At 42.6% G+C, this 21,776-nt stretch overlaps 1 protein-coding gene across 7 annotated transcripts in view; it reads right to left on the bottom strand.

Moving 5' to 3' along the window:
• Positions 1 to 21,776, bottom strand: part of PATJ (PATJ crumbs cell polarity complex component) — a 169,536-nt gene that overhangs the window by 15,612 nt on the left and 132,148 nt on the right. For all 7 annotated transcript variants that reach the window (XM_068140752.1, XM_068140751.1, XM_068140754.1 and 4 more), the window contains 4 exons: positions 7,453 to 7,536; positions 5,319 to 5,512; positions 3,206 to 3,353; positions 2,010 to 2,096 (listed from right to left, as the gene is read on the bottom strand). In XM_068140752.1, the coding sequence (XP_067996853.1) occupies positions 2,010 to 2,096; positions 3,206 to 3,353; positions 5,319 to 5,512; positions 7,453 to 7,536 (513 nt within the window). The remainder of the gene's footprint in view (positions 1 to 2,009; positions 2,097 to 3,205; positions 3,354 to 5,318; positions 5,513 to 7,452; positions 7,537 to 21,776) is intronic.

The following is a 21,776-nucleotide window of genomic DNA, read 5'->3' as shown; positions in this document are numbered from 1 at the left end:
AAAACAAAGATCTGGTCTGTACTCCTCCATCCACAGCAGACCTTTCTGCCTCTAAATGCATTAAGGCGGCGAATCAAAAGCTCTGGCAGCATTTATCTCAACTGACCAGGGTGCAGCTGTCAGTGACAAACAACAGGCAGAGCACAATTTCCACCTCGAGTTGCCAATTCATGGGTCAGTTAACAGAATTTGCAATGTGCGTGAAAGAAATCACTGTCCTGCACCACAAGGCTTCAATTTCTACCATTAAAGGTATGCAATGGACCAAGAAAAAAGCCAACTGGGGACAAAAGTTCTGGCTGCTCTTGGTCAGAATCTTCTAAAACATTGCTTGCAGTTGTGCAAATCATTCAGGCTGATTTGCTGCATTATCTGCCAATAGTTTTAAAACTCTTGGAAGTGTTTTGCTGAGAAACATTTATTCAGTATTTCAAAAATCACCAAGTCGGAAGTAGTGAGAGGAAAGCTCTCAAATGACTCTGTGTTAAGAACAGCAATTAAGATCTCTTGCATTAAATGAAATACAGACATTACCAGGTTCCTGCACAAGCCTCCTCTGCTACAAAGAAAAGGGCATGACGTCTGATTTGATTTTCTACCCAGAATCATGTTAGATACTACAGCGTGTTGCTTCCTTTTCAGCCATGAGTTTTTACACAATAAAACCAGGTGGATAATTCTTACCCATTGCCTTTTGGTTACAATGCTCTTGCTTAGGGTAGTTGTGGAAGCAATGACCAAACCCCAGTGATACTCAAGACTGCTGCCTTTACTTAAAGCAATCAGCATAATTTTCCTCTGCTCATTCATTTCTCTTTGCCTCCTGCATATGGTGCAGATGTTTCTCTAATTATATTCAGTCACTATTTTTAAAGCCAGGCTTAGCCCAGCTGTTCCCACATGGCTAGGGGCTCTTTAGCCCTTCCTCACACCTCACCCACCCAAACAGCAGGCTGGATCACTGCTGGCCTTTGCAAAAGTCAAGAAATCACACCGCATGACTAGGTTTTTGGCACCCTTGTTGGGTTGTTCATGCACAACATCAAGGACAAGCCTCCCCTCTTACTGACCTCCTTAAAAGCATTCCTGCTTTAACTTACATCCCTCTAAGCCTCCTACAGCTTCAGTTCCAAACTCAAGCCTTTCCTTTAGGATTTGTGGTAGCTGATCCCACTGGTGAGTAGCCTCCTCTGCCTGCTCACACATCAGCATGAGAAGGAGGTGTGTGGGCAATGTCTCCCAGGTCCCTGACAGCTGCCCCTGGACAAAGAGGGAAAAAAAATACTCCAGAGCAATAGCGTGGCTGTGAACCACAGCTTGTCTCTCTCAGGGACACTGGCAACTTACATATAACAGCATAGCAGTCAGTCTTCAGAAGGAAAATCCATTAAGAAAAGTTTTCTAAGTCATCTTGCCTTGTTTTTCTCCCCTTGCAGTACTCAGACTTTAATACTAACAGTATCAGTGTCTGAGCTGTTTGAGGGATGCAGGGAGAGGGGAAAAGCTCTGCACTGATTGAAAAATGAATTGTTGTCCTCGCTTCAGGTAAAAAGCAAGTGAAGCAGGAAATTGCTCTGTGTTTTCTTTGAGAGGAAAGCAGCTCTCATGTGGTTCTGCCACAAGATAGGCGAAGATACAGTTCAGTTTCATTAACTTGTTTTGATTGACAAAACAGCTGCAGAAAAGACATTCAGCATTTTTTGCAGGTCTAAAAAAAAATAAATTATTTCTGGGCAGCATTGCTTGAGAAAGATATTGCATAATTTTTTGGTATGTGTCAGGAAGACACTCCTTAAACAACAAAAAATATCTGTTAAATAGCACTTCTACTTAAGCAGCCTTTCAGTGTGACACTTGCTTTGCAGTTCAGGACAGAAAATTGTTGTGATAAAGTATTTTGTTCCATATCCTCAGCAGTAAGTGTCTATGGAAGGCTGAGCCTTCCTGTGCACTGTTCCCGTGCCCTGCGCTTTCCAGCTTCACTTTCTACAGCTGAATTTGTCACTAACCTGACTGTTTTGGGATGTTTTCCGTGATGACAGCCATGATCCAACTCGCAGTCTCCCAAGCTCAAGATGTACAAGGCCTTGGGCACACTTGGAAAAGAAATAGAAATAAAATATACAGTATTTAAGTAGATATAGAATATTTCATGCTCTCCTGGAGAGAATTATGTTTATATTCAGCACCGTGGCTCCATGAAGAAAACCACAAGGAATGCTCAAAACATTAACATTTGTATTTAGACAATATGAAAAGTGCCTGTCCTTGGATTAAGGTTTGTTCTGGAGGTTTCTCCTGGTTGCTGAAGCCAGTATGAATTTTCCTACTGGCAAAGTGCAGATGGACTCAAAAATGAACATAAAGCTCACAACTCTTAAACAGACATTTGCCACCAAAGCTCATGGGAAACACTTCAGAGGAAAAATGCTGCAGAAAAGGGTGAATTTAACACATATGCATTCAACCCTTGTATCCCAAATTTCTAATTCTTAAATAGGTAAACTTTTGGCCAGGTACCAACCCCAAATGGAAAAAGCAAGGAAATAATTATCTTTTTCCTTCAAGAATGGAAGAAATCATATGGAGAAACACTAGTGGTGATGGTAGGGAAAAAGCCCGTGCCTCCAGGTGCATAGAAATGGGTCTGCAGCATTGCCTCCACACAGCCTTTCATCCCTGGTCCAGGCTGATATTGCATGGATGAGCTCACATGAGGCACTCACAGCCAGGTCATCTTCTGCCCTCTCCTCTGAATCAGGCAGCAACATGAAAAAAAGCAACTTCTCCCAGACCGTACCACTTCAGAGCACAAAATCACTGCTGGAAGAAGGAAAGCTTCGCAGAAATGGAATTAAGCTGCCAGGTTAGTGCAGCAGAGCCAAAGGCATTTTATTTCAGTTCTGATTTGTATGCCTCTCATCTTTCCAGATATTTTTCTAACCTATGAAATACACAGTTGCATTTTCAAATAAATGCCTAAATGCTACATGGGTCTTTGTTTTCCTACTTCATATCATCCCTCTTCTATATATCCATGGAGAAGTGATTTTAAGTGAATCTCCCAAAGTTACTTCAAACGAAATTCTTGTGTCAGTAATCAGTTTGAGCTGTCCTACTCATGTGTGAATAGCACTCCAGGATAATTACCTTGCATAGTATCAGTAACTGCAATTCAATACCTTAAAATGCATTATGTACTCACCTTAAGTATAGTGGCAACAGTCTCTTGTGAGGCATTTCTCATATCCTCTCCATTTACAGACAAAATCTGATCTCCTTGAATTAATCTTCCATCTAGGTCTGCAGCTCCTCCTTTAACAATGTCAGAGATAAACACTCCACTTCCATTCCTAACAATGCAAGAAGCATATGGCTAATTACACAATCCAGTATTCTGTGGGAGACCAATTTAGATTACTTGCATTTAAGAGACATTAAAAGAAACCTGTGAGCAGAAGAAGGAACTAGTTTTACACCCCACTCAACTGTTTGAGTGTAAAAACTTCAGTGAGTTTTAAAAGCAAGGCATACTTTGCTATATTTAATGCTGCCTTCCCCCTTGAACTGTTAGTTCTGACTGTATGATCCACAAAGATTCATAAAAAATACCACTTGAATGAATAAAAAGTTGAGGATGGGTCTAAGATGGAGTTAAACTATCTCCTGATATGCCTGATATGAATTATGCAGCCTCAGAGTTTTTCCTGTGCTCTCCCTAAAGATTCAGCTCAATTTCTTTACTAGAATTCTGGAGGCCCCCAACAGAAGAGCAGGGAGAAGTCTGCAGAAAAGACTGCTGTAAGTTTGCTCATGAGTTATGCAGCAGAAACCCCATCTCCATGGCTGTCCACCTGCAGCAGGCAGGCAGCAAAGCTGGTGAGAGCAGCAGGCCATGCAGCCAAGGAGAATGAATTTATCAACTCCAACCTCCTCCCCTCCCAAGGCTGAAGACACCTCTGTGCTGGTCCCAGCTCCCCAGGCTGGCTGGTGTGAACTGGTTCCAGCTGCAATGTCAAGATTTGGCACTGGGTATCCTTCACCCTGAAGGACACAACACTTCACAACGTGAATGATAGCTGGGTACCATACAATCACAGCTTCAGAAATCAGGCTACCTCAAAGGTGTAAATCCCCACAAGAGAAGCACTTAGCGATGGTACAGAAAGTTTTGCAAAGATGGGAGGGCTGGAGACTTGTGATTACCATCTGTAGGGTAATTTACATAAGCTAAATTAATTACCCAGCCCACAATCTGCTCACAACACCTGGGTTAAACATTGGCACTCTTGTAAAAAAAATTGCTGCAGAAACTTTACTGACCATAAGCAGTCAGGATAATGACAAGATGATTTGTAATTGAGAAAATAAATTCTTTATGGCAATACAGAAGAGGAACCATATGACTCTTATGCACCAACACTGAACGGGTGCTCGCCAGTGTCAGGCCATAAATCTCTTCTTGCAGTGAAAGCTTACATCTACCAGTGCCCTGCTTCCAATGATCTAATAGCAATGGTTTAGAAATACATCAACAAAAAGTCACATTTTATTAAGCAGCTGCTACCACTGTATCTCATATTCTGTTTCGAGCTCACAGAACTGCTGTCTGCAGTGTGGTGCAGTCACTTTGATATCATTCAGTATTTGAGTCTAACTCAGGTCCTCATCTTCCACTGACACTGGCCCCTCTGAATTTGAGGAGCTACACCTAACTCACAAATCTGTTTTAATAGAATGATAGAATGGTTTGGGTTATAAAGGACCTTAAAATTTCACCTAATCCAAAACCCCTTCTGTCAGCAGGGACATCTTCAACTACATGAGGTTGCCCAGAGTTCCATCCAGCCTGACCTGAAATGGTTCCGGGGATAGGGCATCTACCATCTCTCTGAGTAACCTGGGCCAGTGTCTCACCACCCTCATGGTAGAAAAAAAAATATATTTAAAGGCATATCCTGGTATTTGGAAACAGGGAGGTTTCTGTTCCCATTTTGCAATCAGAAAAGCCTCCAAGCCCCAAGACAAAGCTACACTGAAGCCAGCAGAACACTGAGATGATCCCAGGACACCTGCTCTGTGCACACCAGGAGCTCTCTGAGGCAACAGCAACCCTTAATACACAAGTATCATTGTTCTGACCAGGAAGCCAGGACCACAGCCCCATGGCATCCTTGAAAATACTTAGATCCAAAATTCTGTTCCTTACAGAGCTTTTCCTTGATTCCACAGTCCATTTAATGGCTACAGTTGTTCATGTGGCAAAAAGCAGAACATTCCTCATTTGAAGTACAGCCCAGTCAGCGAGACGCTCTTACCGTTTTCCAGCTATGCTGAGCCCTAGTCCTCGGCCTGTTTTCTTTTGTATGTCTACATAGAAAATCTCCAGGTTTTCTTCATCTTTGTAATGCGCTTCGTCTCTATAAACAACCAACTGCACCTTCTGGGGAGTCTGTCTCAGGGCGGTGATAGCTTCTTCATGGCTGGCATTGCGCAGATCGATCCCATTCACCTGGAATAATCAGTGTTTTCTTTCCAAATGACATGTATAAATGATCTTTTCATCACACTCTCCCCTTTTGTGACAGGAGAAATTTGTCAAATTGACACGCCTTGGCACTCTAATCTAGTGCTCCCATTTCCAGAGAGCTGAGCTTCTGGATCGCCTACTGAGCGTGAGTTCGGTGCTTTGTGGAGTAAATCACAATAATCAAAACATCTGGCATGTAAGTTTTGTGGGTGTTCTTCCCCTCTTTTCAAATGACGGAACCTCAAACAATGCTTCTTTCCTACAACTAGACAAAGTGGGTTGTGCTCCTTTGAGCTTCCTAGATCTACTCTTATTGCTCAGATTCTTTCTCCCCCAGCTTCACCAAGCTGAAGATAGAAAAAGAACCAGAAACATGAGCAAGTGGGAACAGCAGAGGCCAGGAAGGACCTACAAAGTGGTTATTTTGCTTTGTTCCAATAGATGGCACACAAGACCGCTGCTGCAGCACTCAGTTACACTTCTCTTAGCATAACCTGAAAAGGTTTCAGCATTTCAGCAACACCAGACAGAACAAGAAGTTCTGACTGAAATGCTCAAGTATTAAAAAAACCCCACTGTTGGAACATGAAACTTAATATCTTCATTTTACCAAGCATGATCCACAGATGCCCTTTGAAGGTGTCTGCCAATTTCCTCTTGATAAAATCATATTTAATTTCTTAATAAGAAAAATAATAAAATCAATGCTTAAATACTTCTGGGAAGTCTTTTAAGGCAGTAGCATGAACTGCTATCAAATAACAGAACAATGTTAATCCACTTACATAGTAAGTTTTAAGATAATGGTAATATTTCTCAGTATTTCTAGATATGCAAAGTTATAATAATTCTTGATCTTACATTATGATAATTAAGCCTAATCTATAGTAATTATCATCTTTTGTACTAGTTCTGCACACATTTATTTACATACTGCGTCGGCCTTCTTTCCTCAACACCGACTTTATCATCATAATCTAAAAGTAATTCAGAGTTGTCTTTTTGATTCATTAGTAGGGCTTTTAAAAGCTGAAATAATAACAATATTGTGGCACACAAACATTAGCACTTTCCTGTTTGGCCAGAGAAGAATTAATTAACCTTCCCCATTTCTACCCCCTAATTATTGTGCTCTGGTAATACACAGTTATTTATAAAATGAAAACAACATTCAGCCTTAAATGCTAAAAAAAAAATACAATATTTTCAGTGAAAGAGCTGTAAAGACAACTCCCCGAGTACCCCTTGCTATTTTTCTAACCCTACACACCAAAGCCTTAATGGCCATGCTGGGAATTTGTCCTGATCTGACAGCGAGACGCTGCAAGCAGCTGCGCTGAACCCCTGCCTGACGCAAGTTCCATTTGCAGACCAACACTTCTCTCTTAACCCTTTCCCTCCTCCAGTTCCAGGCTTCTTTGTGGGAAGAACACTGCACTTATGACAGAAATAAGTCTGTGTGTTGTCTGGTTTTATGAGCCACGGCTCGAAGCTCCCCCAGCAATGCTCTACATGGGTGCTGAGTTTTGCAGCAGGGATGCTGCTGGTGAGGCTGTGGCCACCCTCACCCTCTTGCCCTATGTTCTCCCAGCTCGGTGCTCCCTTCCAAGCAGCACAGAGATATTGGAGCAGGCTTTGAATGAAAGATTAAACAGATGAATAATACTGAGCTATTGGACATGACAGCTGAACTATGTAATTCGAGAACTGCCTTGCTCAATTAAATTTAATATATTCTCAATTTGTACCTTCCGTTTATATGAATATAGAAGGAAATATGAATTTGCCAGGATGTTCTTGGTGACAGAGAAGAAGCTTTGGGTACAGATGCTACTCAATGAGCTCTCTTTCCCTGTGCTGCACTGAAGCATACACAACAAAGGTACAACCAAGAATATACATAGAGAGGGAGACTCATTTACCTCCAGAATTTGATCCCCGGCCCAAAGCCTGCCATCTCGGGCTGCTGCCCCTTCTTCATACACTTCATGGATCACTATGGCATCCTGTGGGAAGAAGAGGGTGGTGTGAATCTACCCTTCTAATACCCCCCAAACAAGCAGCCATGACCTGCCCCACACAATTCACTGCCCTACAGCAAAAAGGCACAGCACTCCATGGCAGGAGGAGCAAGGCTGTAACAGCTTTAGGTATTACTTGAATATTTTGGGATAAGAAATTAACTGCCATGACCAAAATACAGATAGCCAGTAGAACAGTAAAGAGGATTTTGTTCACCACTTCAGGGTAGCCTTGTCTAAAGCTTCTTAGGCTTCCATCACTTTTTTACACTGGCATTAGCAGGACGTGAACTCCGTGTGAACCACTGTGTTAATATCATCTACTTTTTTATGATATTATTTAAAACCAGATTCTTTGGAGCTATGAATATTTTTAGGGACTTGGCACAGAACTCAGCTTTAAGCAAGAACTGAATGCCTTGTGGTAAATAGCGCTGGTTAAATCTGTAAGAAATGAAATCCAGAAGAAAGGAACAATGGCAAATGTTAGTTTATTACTGAGGTTGGAAAATGTAGGCAGTGGCAGATGTAGCTTCAGGGAAGGTTTCAGTGATTTAATCTTATTGCCAGCAATAGATGTCCCCAAAGAAAAAGCATTACAAAGAACATACTGTTCTCTTGCTGGTGCTTTCCCTTTGCATTGTTCTGGTTTGTTGGTTTTATTTCCCCCTGAAACAAATAGGTGAACATCCTGCTACACCTCTTCAGCTGCAGTCCTGACAGCTATCAGGATGGGACAGTGAACTGTGACTTCTCCAGCGTCACCAAGCAAACACTAGCCTCCAGAAGAACTGGCTTTGCTGCAAACTCTACAGTGGCTCGGGATAAAAAGGGGGTGATTTTCAATTAGACAGGTAGGTCTTGGATGACTCATTCTCAGGCAAACAGGCCCTCCAAAACCACTATGTTTGTGAAGTTCCCGCACCAGCCTGAAGTAGAAGTCAAAGAGGAGCCTTTACGCAGCGTTTGCAACAAAAGGCAGTGAGGTTAGCAGCGTGCAAGCCCTGCTGTGCACCGCCTTCCTGGAGCAGGAGCAGGAAATAGCTGCTGGGGTAGAACAAAGTACCTTGGTGTTTTGAAAACACTGTTAGATACTACATCTCTCATCACCGAGTTAACTCCCCCCCATGTTGCCACAATCCTTTCCCAGCACACATGGCGCATGTTGCACAGAGAGAAAACTCAAATGCCCTTAAGCTAGTGCCTCTGATCAAGACAACATTGAGGGCATTATTCTTTTTCATTCCCACTACGCCTTATTTAATGATGTGGACTTGTATCTACAGCTGCCCTGCTGCTGCTGGAGCACAGCATCACTGTGACAGGCTCCCCTCTTTGATACACAGTCACCAGTCAGCAAAAAAAAGCCTGGAGGATTCTAATCACAAAAGGATTACAGCTGATAAAAGTGTCCCAGATGTGGGGGAAGATTTCAATCTACATAAATGAAGGCAAAATACTATAAGCTGTGTAACAAGGTAATTAAGAAAATCAAAAGAATGGTTTGATTAAGAAAAAATTATATATATATACACACACATGTATGTATACACACACACAGACACACTACTGTGTCTACTACTGTACTCACATTCCCGGTGAGGTCCCAGATTACTGGAAACTGGCCAGTGTGGTCCCGATCCATAAGAAGGGTTGGATGGAGGAACCTGGAAACTACAGGCCAGTCAGCCTGACCTCAGTGCCAGGGAAAATGATGGAACAGATTATCCTGGCGGCAATAACTGCGCACCTAAGGATAGCCAAGGGCTCAGGTCCAGCCAACATGGATTTAAGAGGGGCAGGTCCAGCCTCTCCAACCTGATCTCCTTCTATGATCAGGTGACCTGTCTGGTGGACATGGGGAGGGCTGTAGATGTGGTCTACCTGGACTTCAGCAAGGCCTTTGATACCGTCCCCCACAGCAAACTGCTACGCTGTCAGCTCGTGGCTTGGACAGCAGCACTCTGTGCTGGGTTAGGAACTGGCCAGAGGGCTGAGCCCAGAGAGTGGTGGTGAATGGTGCCACATCCAGCTCGCGGCCAGTCACCAGTGGCATCCCCCAGGGATCAGTGCTGTGCCCCATTCTCTTTAACATCTTCACTGATGATCTGGATGAGGGCATTGAGTCAGTCACCAGCAAATTTGCAGATGACACAAAGTTAGGGGCAGATGTTAGTCAGTTAGAGGGCAGAAGGGCTCTGCAGAGGGACCTCGACCGGCTGGACAGATGGGCAGAGTCCAACGGAATGTCATTCAACAAGTCCAAGTGCCAGGTGCCGCACTATGGCCACGGCAACTCCATGCAGAGCTACAGGCTGGGGTCAGAGTGGCTGGAGAGCTGCCAAACAGAAAGTGACCTGGGGGTGCTGATTGACACCTGCCTAAACACGAGCCAGCAGTGTGCCTAGGTGGCCAAGAGGGCCAATGGCATCCTGGCCTGCATTAGGAATAGTGTGGCCAGCAGGAGCAGGGAGGTCATAGTGCCCCTGTACTCTGCATTAGTTAGACCGCACCTTGAATACTGTGTCCAGTTCTGGGCCCCTCAGTTTAAGAAGGACATCAAGACACTTGAATGTGTCCAGAGAAGGGCAACAACGCTGGTGAGAAGCCTTGAGCACAAGCCCTATGAGGAGAGGCTGAGGGAGCTGGGATTGTTTAGCCTGGAGAAGAGGAGTCTCAGGGGTGACCTCATTGCCCTCTACAACTACCTGAAAGGTGGCTGTAGCCAGGAAGGGGTTGGTCTCTTCTCCCAGGCAACCAGCACCAGAACAAGAGGACACAGTCTCAAGCTGTGCCAGGGGAAGTCTAGGCTCGAGGTGAGGAGAAAGCTCTTCACTGAGAGAGTCATTAGTCATTGCAATGGGCTGCCTGGGGAGGTGGTGGAGTCACCATCCCTGGAGGTGTTCAAGAGGAGATTGGATGTGGCACTTGGTGCCATGGTCTAGTCATGAGGTCTATGGTGACAGGTTGGACTCGATGATCCTCGAGGTCTCTTCCAACCTTAGTGATACTGTGATACTGGCAACTGCAGGGTTTTCTGAAATAGCTGAAGCAGCTATTAAGCAGTGGAACAGAGTAACACATGCACATCCATCTCAGCAGCACTGCCAAAATCCTCTGCTACATGTCTTAGATCTTCTCTCAGTTGTGGGGTTTTGGTTGTTGTGGGTTTTCGGTTGTTTGGTTTGGGGTGTTTTAGGTTACCTTTGTTTTGAAAATGATCATGTAACTCTAAGTCAACAGAAGAGACTTTTGCCTGGGTGAAAGCCAGGAGGGTGACAGTGATGTATATTTTTTCACCTGAGGCTGATCATGGGTAACTGAAAAAAAAAAGCTGAGTCTGTGGTTTAGAACCTCCACAGCACACTTCACTTCTAGTTTTTTTAAATGTTTTTACAAAGTATGGCACTTAAAAATGGCTTAATGAGATAGCATAAAATATTGACCAGCTTGTTAAGGTAGCATCATTCAACTAGGACACACCAGCACCATGGATGAAGATGAGGTTTAGTAGAAAAATGGCAACGTGACCACGTAACAGCAGGCTGGGCATACATCCAAGATGGTCAAAGCAAGCACTTTCATACTGTGATTAATCTGGTATTTCCTAACCTCTGAGCAAGGAACCTTCAATCACATTTCTTTGAGTTTGTTTTCCATTTGTGGTTGCAGTAAAGATGGTCATCAAACTGGAGTCACCAGCTGTTGCCAACACTGCATTATGAAATGTAAAACTGCACATACCTAAAGCTCAGATTCAGGAACCACCAAACGTTATCAGACTGAACAATCTGCATCATCTATTTGAAAAGGCAACAATTCAGCACTACCCTGCGGTTCCTGCATGCGTTAGAAGCCAGACCTAGAACTAAAAATACATATGGCATGAAGAGGTACATTCCTGTTCAGTCTGTGCCTTCCCTGAAGAAGGAAACTTCTCACTGATCTGCCAAAGCATTGTTTTGCTTAACTAGATGATTTTTTCAAAGCAGTGTAATTGAATCAGCCTTATCAAATCGATTAAAACCAGAATGAAGCAATGTGTCCCTGATTTTTAAATAGTCCATAAGCATAAATATGAGAGTCTCACCTTTCTTGGCCTATAAACTATGACAAACAGGCATCTTTAAAACTTCTGGGATCAGCTCAAAGTACATTTATCCCAGAAGTTATCTTTTTCCATTGGATCTAGCTGGATAAGACTCTGATAGTTTTGATCATCTGTGACAAATCACTAAACCCAAACTACTGATGTTACTGAACATTTTTAAGTCCATGAACATCTTAAAGCAGTTTAAGCAGTAATGAGATGTAATGTCACACTCCATCTAAGCAAGCCCTAAACTGGATGGACTCACATTGAGTTGCTGGAGCGTGTCCAGAGAAGGGCAGCAAAGCTAGTGAAGGATCTGCAGAACAAGTCTTGTGAGGAGTGGCTCAGGGAACTGGGGATGTTTAGTTTGGAGAAGGCTGAGGGAAGACCTCATTGCTCTCTACAATTACCTTAAATTAATTTCCTCTTATCCTATCACTAGTTACTTGGGAGAGGAGACCAGCATTGACCTCACTTCAATCTTCTTTCAGGTAGACATGAAAAATGTGGATATGGCACTTCAAGACATGGTTTAATGGCCATGACAGCCCTAGGTTGACAGTTGGACTTGATGATCTTAAGAGTCTTTTCCAAGTGAAACAACTCCATTGTTCTATGACATGGTCTGGATTTAAGCTGTAACATCCCTCTCAGTGCCTCAGGAAAAGAACAGAATCTATCCTGACTAAAACAATACAAAATGTTTATTTAAAGGATGAGTTTCGGTAGCTGAACATCTTCAGTTCCTGCTCACCAGCTTCATATCTAGTTGGGCACTTGATATCTCTAGAACTCAAGGCCTAAATAGCTCAGAATCAATTGATCAATCAAGAGGAAGGCAGGGAGAGTGTCATCAGTGTTCAACTAGAGGCTGTGAATTCCTGGTGATTCTAGATGCATTTTCGCTCCCATCCCTCCAGGTACCAGTTTCATATAGATTACAGCACTCCATGATATAGCTTGGCAGACTCACGAAAACTGTTCCTGTAGAAGGGGGAAATAAAAATGCTCTCCTATCAAGAACGTGGTTGTTTAAAGAAACAGCTGCTGAAAGCACATACTTCACAAGGTTTACAAATCCATTCAACAAACTGGAGCTTTAATCTTTGTATATTTTGACAAAGAACAGCCTGGGACCATTATACAACTGGGGGACTAATGCAAAGTTAGAACATTTCTTGTATGGGAAGGAAGGATGAGGAATACAAGCCAGGGCATATAAGCAGCATTTTCCTATGCTAAACAAAGTCCACATTCACAGGTGTAACCTTAGACTATCCAACTGTGACAACACCAAAAGACAAAAGAGGAGGGAATGTCTGCTACAGCTGAGGTTGTCCTCCTGGGCTGAATGTGCTTATACTAAAAGGTCTGCAGTCCAGTCCAGTGATATTATTAGAGAACTGTAGAATCATTAAGGTTGGAAAAGGCCTCTAAGATCACAAAATCCAATTGTCAACCCAATACCACCATGACCACTAAACCATGTGCCAAAGTGCCACGTCTGTATGTTTTTTGAACAACTCCAGGCATGGCAACTCCACCACCTCCCTGGGCAGCCTGACCACTCTTTCAAGAAAGAAACTCTTCCTAATATCCAACCTAAACCTCCACCTGGGGCTACTTGAGCCCCTTTCCTCTTGTCATGCATTACTTGAGAGAACAACATCCACCTCACTACAATCTCCTTTCAGTGAGTTGTGGAGAACAAGATCTCCCCTCAGGCTCCTCTTCTCCAGACTAAACAATCCCAGCTCCCTTAGCTGCTCCTCAGAAGAACCTTCACCAGCTGTGTTATCTATACCGTATGGTTAAAAATAATCATCTGCAAGCCAAGTTCCCAAACATGGCAAGAGCAGGCCTGATTTGTGTATAACGTGCACCAAATCTGTTCTCAAGTGGTAATACTTATTGAGCATGCCAAGAGGTACACAAGACAGTATGCTGTAAGATTCAGACTTGAGCTGTGGGACAGTTACAGCCCCACCAGCAGGATACTACTGTGATAGCACAGTCGTCTTCACCAAAGGGAAGTCACATGAGTGACAACTCTTACAATGACTGACAAAGTAAGGTTTTGGCTGTGGAAGAAAAGGTAGACAAGTGGAAGAAATCATGGAACCTTAGCTGACACCTTGAAGAACAATGCTGGTGAGGACTACTGAGCAGTGAGGGCAAGATAACCTCACAGAAATTAGCACCAATCCAAAAATCCACTTATGGAAAGCACAACTTGTAAAATGTGCACATTGCATTGCCTTCCATCTGAGGGAGTGGAGCAGCCCTGAACTCTTGGGAAATCAGATCTCAACTCCCCCTCAAACCATGGATTTTTTTTTTCTGTTTGAGTTATAACAACTTCAGAGAGCTGGTAGGGAAATAATATCACACTCACCCGTCAGCAGAGAGCACAAATAGAAGTGCAAGTGTTCACTAAGAGTGTTGGTTTAATCTTTGTATCTTGATATTTAAGAACTGGCATGGCAAAGACCCCAGGCAATGACCAAATAGCACTGTTTTGACTGACCCTTTGCGAGTAAGGTGGTAAACTCAGCTTCCTATTCAGGAAAATCACTGGCCAAGCGAACCTTAAAGCCTGCAGGACCATAAACAGTGGTGAGAAAGTGTCACAAGCTGTCTGGCTTCAGGCTTGGACTTCTCACACGTTTTCTGCAAGTTTATAGCTTCTGAGCCAGTCTTTCAGTGTTTCTTTTCTTCTATGCAGCTGTTCTTCAGAAGGACAAGCAGCAGCTTGCAACACAGGTGCCCTTCACCATTGAAAACCAGCCTCCAGACTGTTACTTGTAAATGCTGGGAGTGGAGAGAGTAAAAGGACAGAAGACATGAAGGAGGCTCAAACATTAAATACCATGGATAGATTGATGAAGTTCTACCATGACAAAAGGTGGATCACTATGCAAGAGGATTCAAAAGAACTGGAGCAGAGAAATACACACACACACAGTGCTGGCTGGATTTGACAAGAGAATGGTCTGAATTTTGGTTAAAGAGGCTTCTTGAATAATGCAGGATCCTTAACTACTGCAGATCACTCACAACAAGCCACTTCTTTAACTGAGCTAATATTAGCTCTGATTTGAGTTTATCTTTGCTGTGCTATGAGATCCAGTCTTTATTTTAATAGGATCAAAGGTACTCACAGAAGTAAGGCGAACCACTACATGCTGAGGACTGAATAATCACCAGCACAGAGTGACACCGGGTAAGAGGGTAAAATATTCAGAAACGAGTTGTTTTGAAAACCCCAGACCATTTTTTCCTTAAGACATGCATTTTAAGGTTGCAGTCATTAGACAAAAGAATCCTTCAGACAGCCCTGAGAGTAGAAACCAGACCCACAGCTGTGCCCTCTGGCTACAAGGCTATCTACCACCAGCCATTTGTCCCAGACCATGGGAGCATTATATGTGGAAAAGCTTCTGTTTCCCAGACACTGAGCACACACAGACAATGATGATGAAAGCCCAGGTCAATACAGGGACATCGGATTTTTGGGAATCTATGTGGCTGGGCAGTGCTAGAAAGCAGGCAGGGCAAACTGTTGGAAAGGCTAAGTGAACTGGGTCTCTTTACCTTGGGGAAGAGAAGACTGAGGGGTGACCTCATTCATGTTTATAAAGATATAAAGGGTGAGTGTTGGGAGAACAGTGCCAGGCTCTGCTCAATGATGTCCAATGACAGGACAACAGTGCAATGGGTGTAAGCTGGAGCAGAGGAGGTTCCATGTGAACACAAGGGAGAACTTTTTCACTGTGAGGGTGACAGAGCCCTGGAACAGGCTAGCCAGAGAGGTTGTGGAGTCTCCTTCTCTGGAAACATTCAGAAACAACACGGAAGTGTTCCTGTGTGAACTACTTTAGGTGGTCCTGCTCTGGCAGAGGGGCTGGTCTGGATCACCTTTCAAGGTCCCTTCCAGCCCCTAACACTCTGTGATTCTGTAGTTAGGTGAAGGAATCTTACCACTGCCCATAATTACGTACTTGGGATAAGAAATTAAACTTTCTGCATGGATTAGAACACTTTCCTGGGGAAGCACAAACGTAAGCTACATATAAAACAACACTCAGGAAAAGACGTTTTCTGTCTTGGTTGACAAGTTATGTTTTTGTAAGCTAATATTACATAGTTTCAACAAATTTGCTACATAGCTGCAAATGTTATACTAAATTAGCATTCAGCACCAGTTCTAGGTCCCCCACTACAGGAAGGATGTTGAGGTGCTGGAGCCTGTCCAGAGAAGGGCAATGAGGTTGGTGAAGGGCCTGGAGCACATGGCCTAAGAGGAGCATCTGGAGAAGAGAAGGCCGAGGAGAAACCTCATCACTCTCTACAACTACCTGAAAGGAGGTTGAAGTGAGGAGGGGGCAGCCTCTTCTCCTTGATGTTAAGTGACAGGACCAGAGCAAATGGTTACAAGCTGCATGAGGGGAGATTTAGGAAATATTTCTTCTCTGAAAGGGTTATGAAACATTGGCATAGTCTGCCCAGGATAGTGGTGGAATCACCATCCTTCAAGGTGTTCAAGCAGGGACATGGTTTAGTGTTGACCTTTCGGTGGTGGGTCGAAGGTTGGATGAGATGATCTTTGAGGTCACTTCCAACAGGATGTATTCTGTGTTTCTGTGATTAAAGATAATCAAGCTCCGAGGGGTTTTGCTGACTGCAGGATTACAGATTTATCTCTTTCCCAGGGCAAGTACGGTATCATTAGTCATTTCCTTTTCAACTTTTATAATATTTTGTCCAGAGTAATAAAATTGTCATTTCATTTTTACAGACTGGTGCACAGATGAAGTAGAAATCAGCTAGCTGCCCAGTGCATTTTGCTGAATAATCAGCCCCATAGAAGAATCTCCCAGTAGTTCAAATAAATCCAGCTGCTGGTTACTTCTAGGCAGAGGAAGTTTCAGCACTTGTATTATGATCTATGGTCTTCCATTTGCAGATCCAAATGGAATCAAGAGATAACAGTTCAGCAACAAAAGCTGCAGGTCAACCCCAAGCAAATCCCTCCACTTCATAAAGGGGTTTATCTAATGCATGGTGCTGCACATCCCTCCTTCTCGCACTCCCAATATTTTGCAACTGCCAGCATTCACAAACTATTAGCAGGCACCCAAAAGCCCAAGCCAAACACTACTGTTATAAACCAGGCTCTCTAACGTACAAATGTATTAGAGTGTTAATGTAAAAATGCTTTACATTGCACGATGCTGGAAAACTTCTCTACCCAAGGTCACAACAAAAGGTCTGTTTCCCATTTAAGAACAAGCCCTTGCAAGAGATGGCGTTCCCTTGCCAGCTTTCATAAAAAAAAGATTAATCCACAACATCAATATGAATATAATTTTTCATACTAAAATACAGATTTATTTTAAGGAAGTGGATAATATTTGTATTACATTTTATAGGCCCCTATAGTTACATCTGGTCCTTATTTATTTAAATTTTATTCAGCTTGCATAATATTTTTGCTTACAGTTATATTCTCTAAGATCAGAAAAGCTAAAACCTGAAAATTCAATGGCACTATTCATTAACATTCCTTCGGCCTGTAGTCATAGACATTTGCAAGCTCTCCTTTGATTCTGAAATAATAAAACTAAGGTAATAAGATGTTTAGTGTAAAAATATATGACTTAAGTCCAAATGATAGAAAGAGCTATGTTCCTGTGAATCACATGCCAAAGCAAACCAAAGTTTTTCACAAAGTATACATGCCCATTTTAGAGGGAATAATAAAACACAGAGCTACATATTAAAATGTTAACTCTCTCACTCTCATTATTTTATCAAATAAAACAGGGATGACAATTTTCAGTGTACAGAGTAGAACACAGGTTAGAAAGAATGCAGGAGATCCTGAATGCGTGGGGACAGGAAGCAAACAGCCAGTAGTTTCTACCAGCAGCAAGCAAGATCCTCCTGAAGTCCATTCTGACATGGCCTACTGCTTTTGTATATTGTTAGCTTAAATTTTATAGTTGATTTACACTCCTGGAAGACACCGACTTCATCAAGCAAGGCAGTACTACGCAAGCTAGCCATACAATCAGCTAAACCCTTGCCAAAGATCCATCAAAGGCATGGTTTGCAAAACTTACTACTCCAATTCCCACTTGGGACAAGCGATGTACAAAGCAGTTTGGTTCTTTTCATGCTGTTCTAAGCTAATGTCCTTCTGGAATGATGATGAATTCACCAACTTCATTTTAACATTATCCAAGCAAGAGTCAAAGCAATTCCTCACAATTTCAAGCTAACTGCTTTTACCACTCTGTCATTAAATTGCCTTATGTTTTATGGATGTGGGTGATGGTTAAGAAGTGATTGCACATTTTTCTCTCCAAACCACAAACTTTTCCTCTACAATACCCAAGCCACAATTAAAATCTTTGGACTTCTATTATGGACTTTTATTCTATTGTTCTACTCACTGTGTGATAAACTTAACAGTACCTATAGCAAATACAATGCTGACACCCTCCTGAGGCCAGTATCTTCCTTTTCATTTGTAGTTACAAAGTAAGCAGATTCCACTAGAATCCTTTCAGTCTTAGCTGAACTTCATGACTGTCTATGAAGTTGCTTAGACCTTTACTGTCTACAACTGATGAAGTTATTTTTGTCTGAATCTGAATATAACTGAGGTGAGGAGAAGGGAAGAAAGCTCAGCCAGGGGAGAAGCTTTTTGTTTAGTGACATAGAAGTCACATTAGTCTTCACGTTTAGGTAGGTTCCCATTGCTGACTGCAGTATGGCACAAAACAGAGATATCAGCTTTGGCTTTGGTATTACTAACAGCCTGCTCTTGGCAGTGTGGAGATCCTAGAAGGGTAATTAGTCTTCACAGCTCCAGGGGCAAATATCGGGGCTTGAACATCTGCAATTTAAAGTCAGTTTTCTTGATTATTCCCTTGCCCTTCCTTAACAGATGGGGTTTATGCAAGGTATGACTCACCTAGACTGACAGAATACATCTAAATATTCTTCTGTCAAACTGCATCCCCAACACCATGAAGCTCCCCCTGCTCCTCCTCTGCCAGCCAGAAAACCTTCTGGGCTAACTGAGGTGATTAAAAAAGCTTTTTTCCCCCCTGTGACTCCAGCTTAACCAGCACTCACACCAACTAGTGTTAGCTGAGCACAGGCATATTCTGTTACATTTTGGAGCACTGCTAAAGTGTTCCAGTTCCCAGGCTTCATGGATCACTTTATTTTACAGACAGAGTAACCAGAAATTTGTTTATGGCCTCAAAAATGTTTTTTATTAAGGTCAGCTGAAAGCAAAAGTAAAAAAAAAAAAATAATTTGCCAAATTCAAAGTAGATAACCCAGTATAAAAATTCTGCAGAAGAGGTCTGCTGCTGTTTGAATAAAAAAAAAAAAAAAAAGACACAATAAAATATGTTTGTCTCCTTCCTTTCTATGTAAGGTTCAGATAATTACCATCTCCAGGCTACTTCATCTCCAAAGAGCCTCATGGTTCCTGCTCCTGCAATCCTTTTGCTTTTATATGGCAGGTGTCTCTTCAGTACTTAACTGTGGTTTCAAACCCTCCCAAGGCTTGCTAACTCTGCCTGGGGGGAAATGTCCCTGTACCAGCCTCCACCAGCCTTGAAACTGCTGAATCCCCTCTGGCATGTCTGAGCATCTTAATCACCCGGGTAGCAAATACCAAGCAATAACTATGAGTAATCAACTCAACCATTGCCAAATTATTCAGCTGGAAGCAAAACAGAGCTCTCACCTACTAAGAAAATGTTTGTGTCTCAGAATGATGCTTTCTCCACATACTGTCAAGAATAAAATCCCTGTCAATTGACAAACCTGGTTTATAGAAAATGGCTCATTCCAGGTTACTAACTGGACAAGGCAACACAGGGTTTGGGTGATTTAACCTTACGTGACCCTCTGGAGGAGTACCAGGACACCTCTTTTCAAAAGACACCTTGATGCTCTGTTCTCAGATCAGTTAATAAGAAACTTTCTAGGAACACAGTTCTGGAGGAAAAAGCCCATTACTTTAAAAGAAAACTGAAACTGCCCTTGCGCCAGGGGAGCTTTAAGCTGGATATTAGAAAAAACTTCATTACTGAAATAGTGGTCAGGCACTGGAACAGGCTGCCCAGGGAGGAGGTGGAGTCACCATCCCTGGAAGTGTTCAAAAAATGTGTGGACATGGCACTTCAGGACATGTTTTAGTGGCCATGGTGGTGCTGGGTTGACAGTTGGACTTGATCTTAGAGGTTTTTTCCAACCTTAATGATTCTATGACTCTATAAATTATTTGCTTTGAAACAATTTATGCAGAATGCAAAGAGCCAAAAGCAGAATAACTGAGGAATATTTCCTAAATTTATGGTTAACAACTGAACTATCTGGTGCTGCCAGTCCTGTATCCTACAGGGTCCGTTAAGCATCCCAGACCCACAAGGTCCCAGCTGGTGCATCCTTGAGCCACCTGTCCATGTCAGCAATGGTCTGCTCCTGTGAACTGAAAAAGCCTGAAAGCTGAACTCCATGTCTAAGAGCCACAGCTTGTCCATGCTCAGACTTGGCAGCCCAAGCAGGAGTGTCCTGTCCAGCAGGTTGGGTTTGTGGTGCCTGCAGCTCTTGAAGCTGCACTGCAGGCGCTGCCCAAACAGGTCTGCAGCATTCATGAAGCCTGAGCGTTCTGCAGCTGGAGTGGTTCAGCCATCCCAGGAGCACTGCCAGCTGCTGAGTGACAATGACACCCCTGTCAGGTTTATGGCTGCCATTAGTGGTGGTGGAGCTGACAAGAATTTATATACAATTCTGCAACTGGGAGGACAAGAGGGCAGGATGGTGTCCTGGGGAGCAGAGTCAAAGCCTCAAACCTCATTTTGGGATGTTTCTGAAAACACTTTGGTTGTGTTTTTTTTTCCCATTTAAATTCCCCCTCTGAGGTTATTTTTACAAGTTTGATTGGCCTACAACCAAGAAAAAAAATCTCTTCTCACAAATAGCAAGGACTGTACTTCAGCCAGCTCCATTCTGCAGTTTAATTGCTTTAAAGTAGAGGCCATGTGTTGTGTTCTCTCGGGGGTACGTGGGAAGGGGAAATGAAAGACAGTGAGGAAAAAAAAATGAAAAAAAATCAACCAAATAAAATTAAATAGGATTGCTTGAGGGCTACAGCAGTTGGAAGATAAACAACATGAAGACAACTCCAAGGACAATCCTTTCTTCCCCATGTCTTTAATACAAGCACTTCTTTCCATCTGATGTTCTCCTGCTCCCCTGAGCACACAGCCACAGTCCTGGCTTAAAATACAGGAAAGACTTTGAAAGTTTAATGGGATGGTCATCTTCTCAACTATTTAACTTCCCAATCTCCTGAACCAATTCACCTCCATATTCACAGGCTGTATTTTTCAAGCCTCTACTTGGTGGTTTCTGATGAGATTCCTAAGATTATGACTTAAAAGTTGCATTCAATATTTCATCCTGAAACAGTGTGTCTCATTAGTGGGCTGTCAGAGTTATTACTCCAAAAGCTGGGACTGTACATCAAGTGTCTAAGAAAGATCCAAAATACTCTGAAGTGAGCTTTCCCATCACTTACTGAAATCCTAGGAGGAGCCTTTAATGAGTAAACAAATGAAAGTATACTTAACCAAAGCCATTTACTCAGTTTAAGGAATAAAATCCTTTGCATTTTCTTCATCTGCTCTGTAAAGCAGACATTTATAATTTTCATTTATTTATATTAAAATCTCATGAAAGACATGTACCAGATTGTGTCTGACAGGCTGCCATGCATTATTTCCAAAATCCAGTTAAATGAAAAAGCAGAGAGATGACTAACATTGAAATTCTTATTTGAATTTACCCAACACCAAAGATCTTGACAAAAAAGTTTGGGTACAACATGGCACATGGCTGGGCAGAGTGAAAACTATAAAAGAGGATTTGAGCCTTCAGCGTAACTCAGATCTCTCTCCATGTCAAACAGAACAATTGATCCAAACCCTAATAGGAGATTTGGATAAATGGGACCAAAAGCTGAACCTTTTCCAGTTTCAGGTTTAATATTGCAAAATGAAACCTTCTTTTATTGTTTCAACTTCCCTGTTTGTTTTTTTTT

Source organism: Melanerpes formicivorus, unplaced genomic scaffold (genome assembly GCF_026170545.1).
Source record: "Melanerpes formicivorus ecotype bairdi unplaced genomic scaffold, bMelFor1.0.p_v2 SCAF_7, whole genome shotgun sequence".
NCBI lineage: Eukaryota > Metazoa > Chordata > Aves > Piciformes > Picidae > Melanerpes > Melanerpes formicivorus.
The sequence above is the reverse complement of the archived record's forward strand: the minus strand, read 5'-3'. Positions and strand labels throughout refer to the sequence as shown.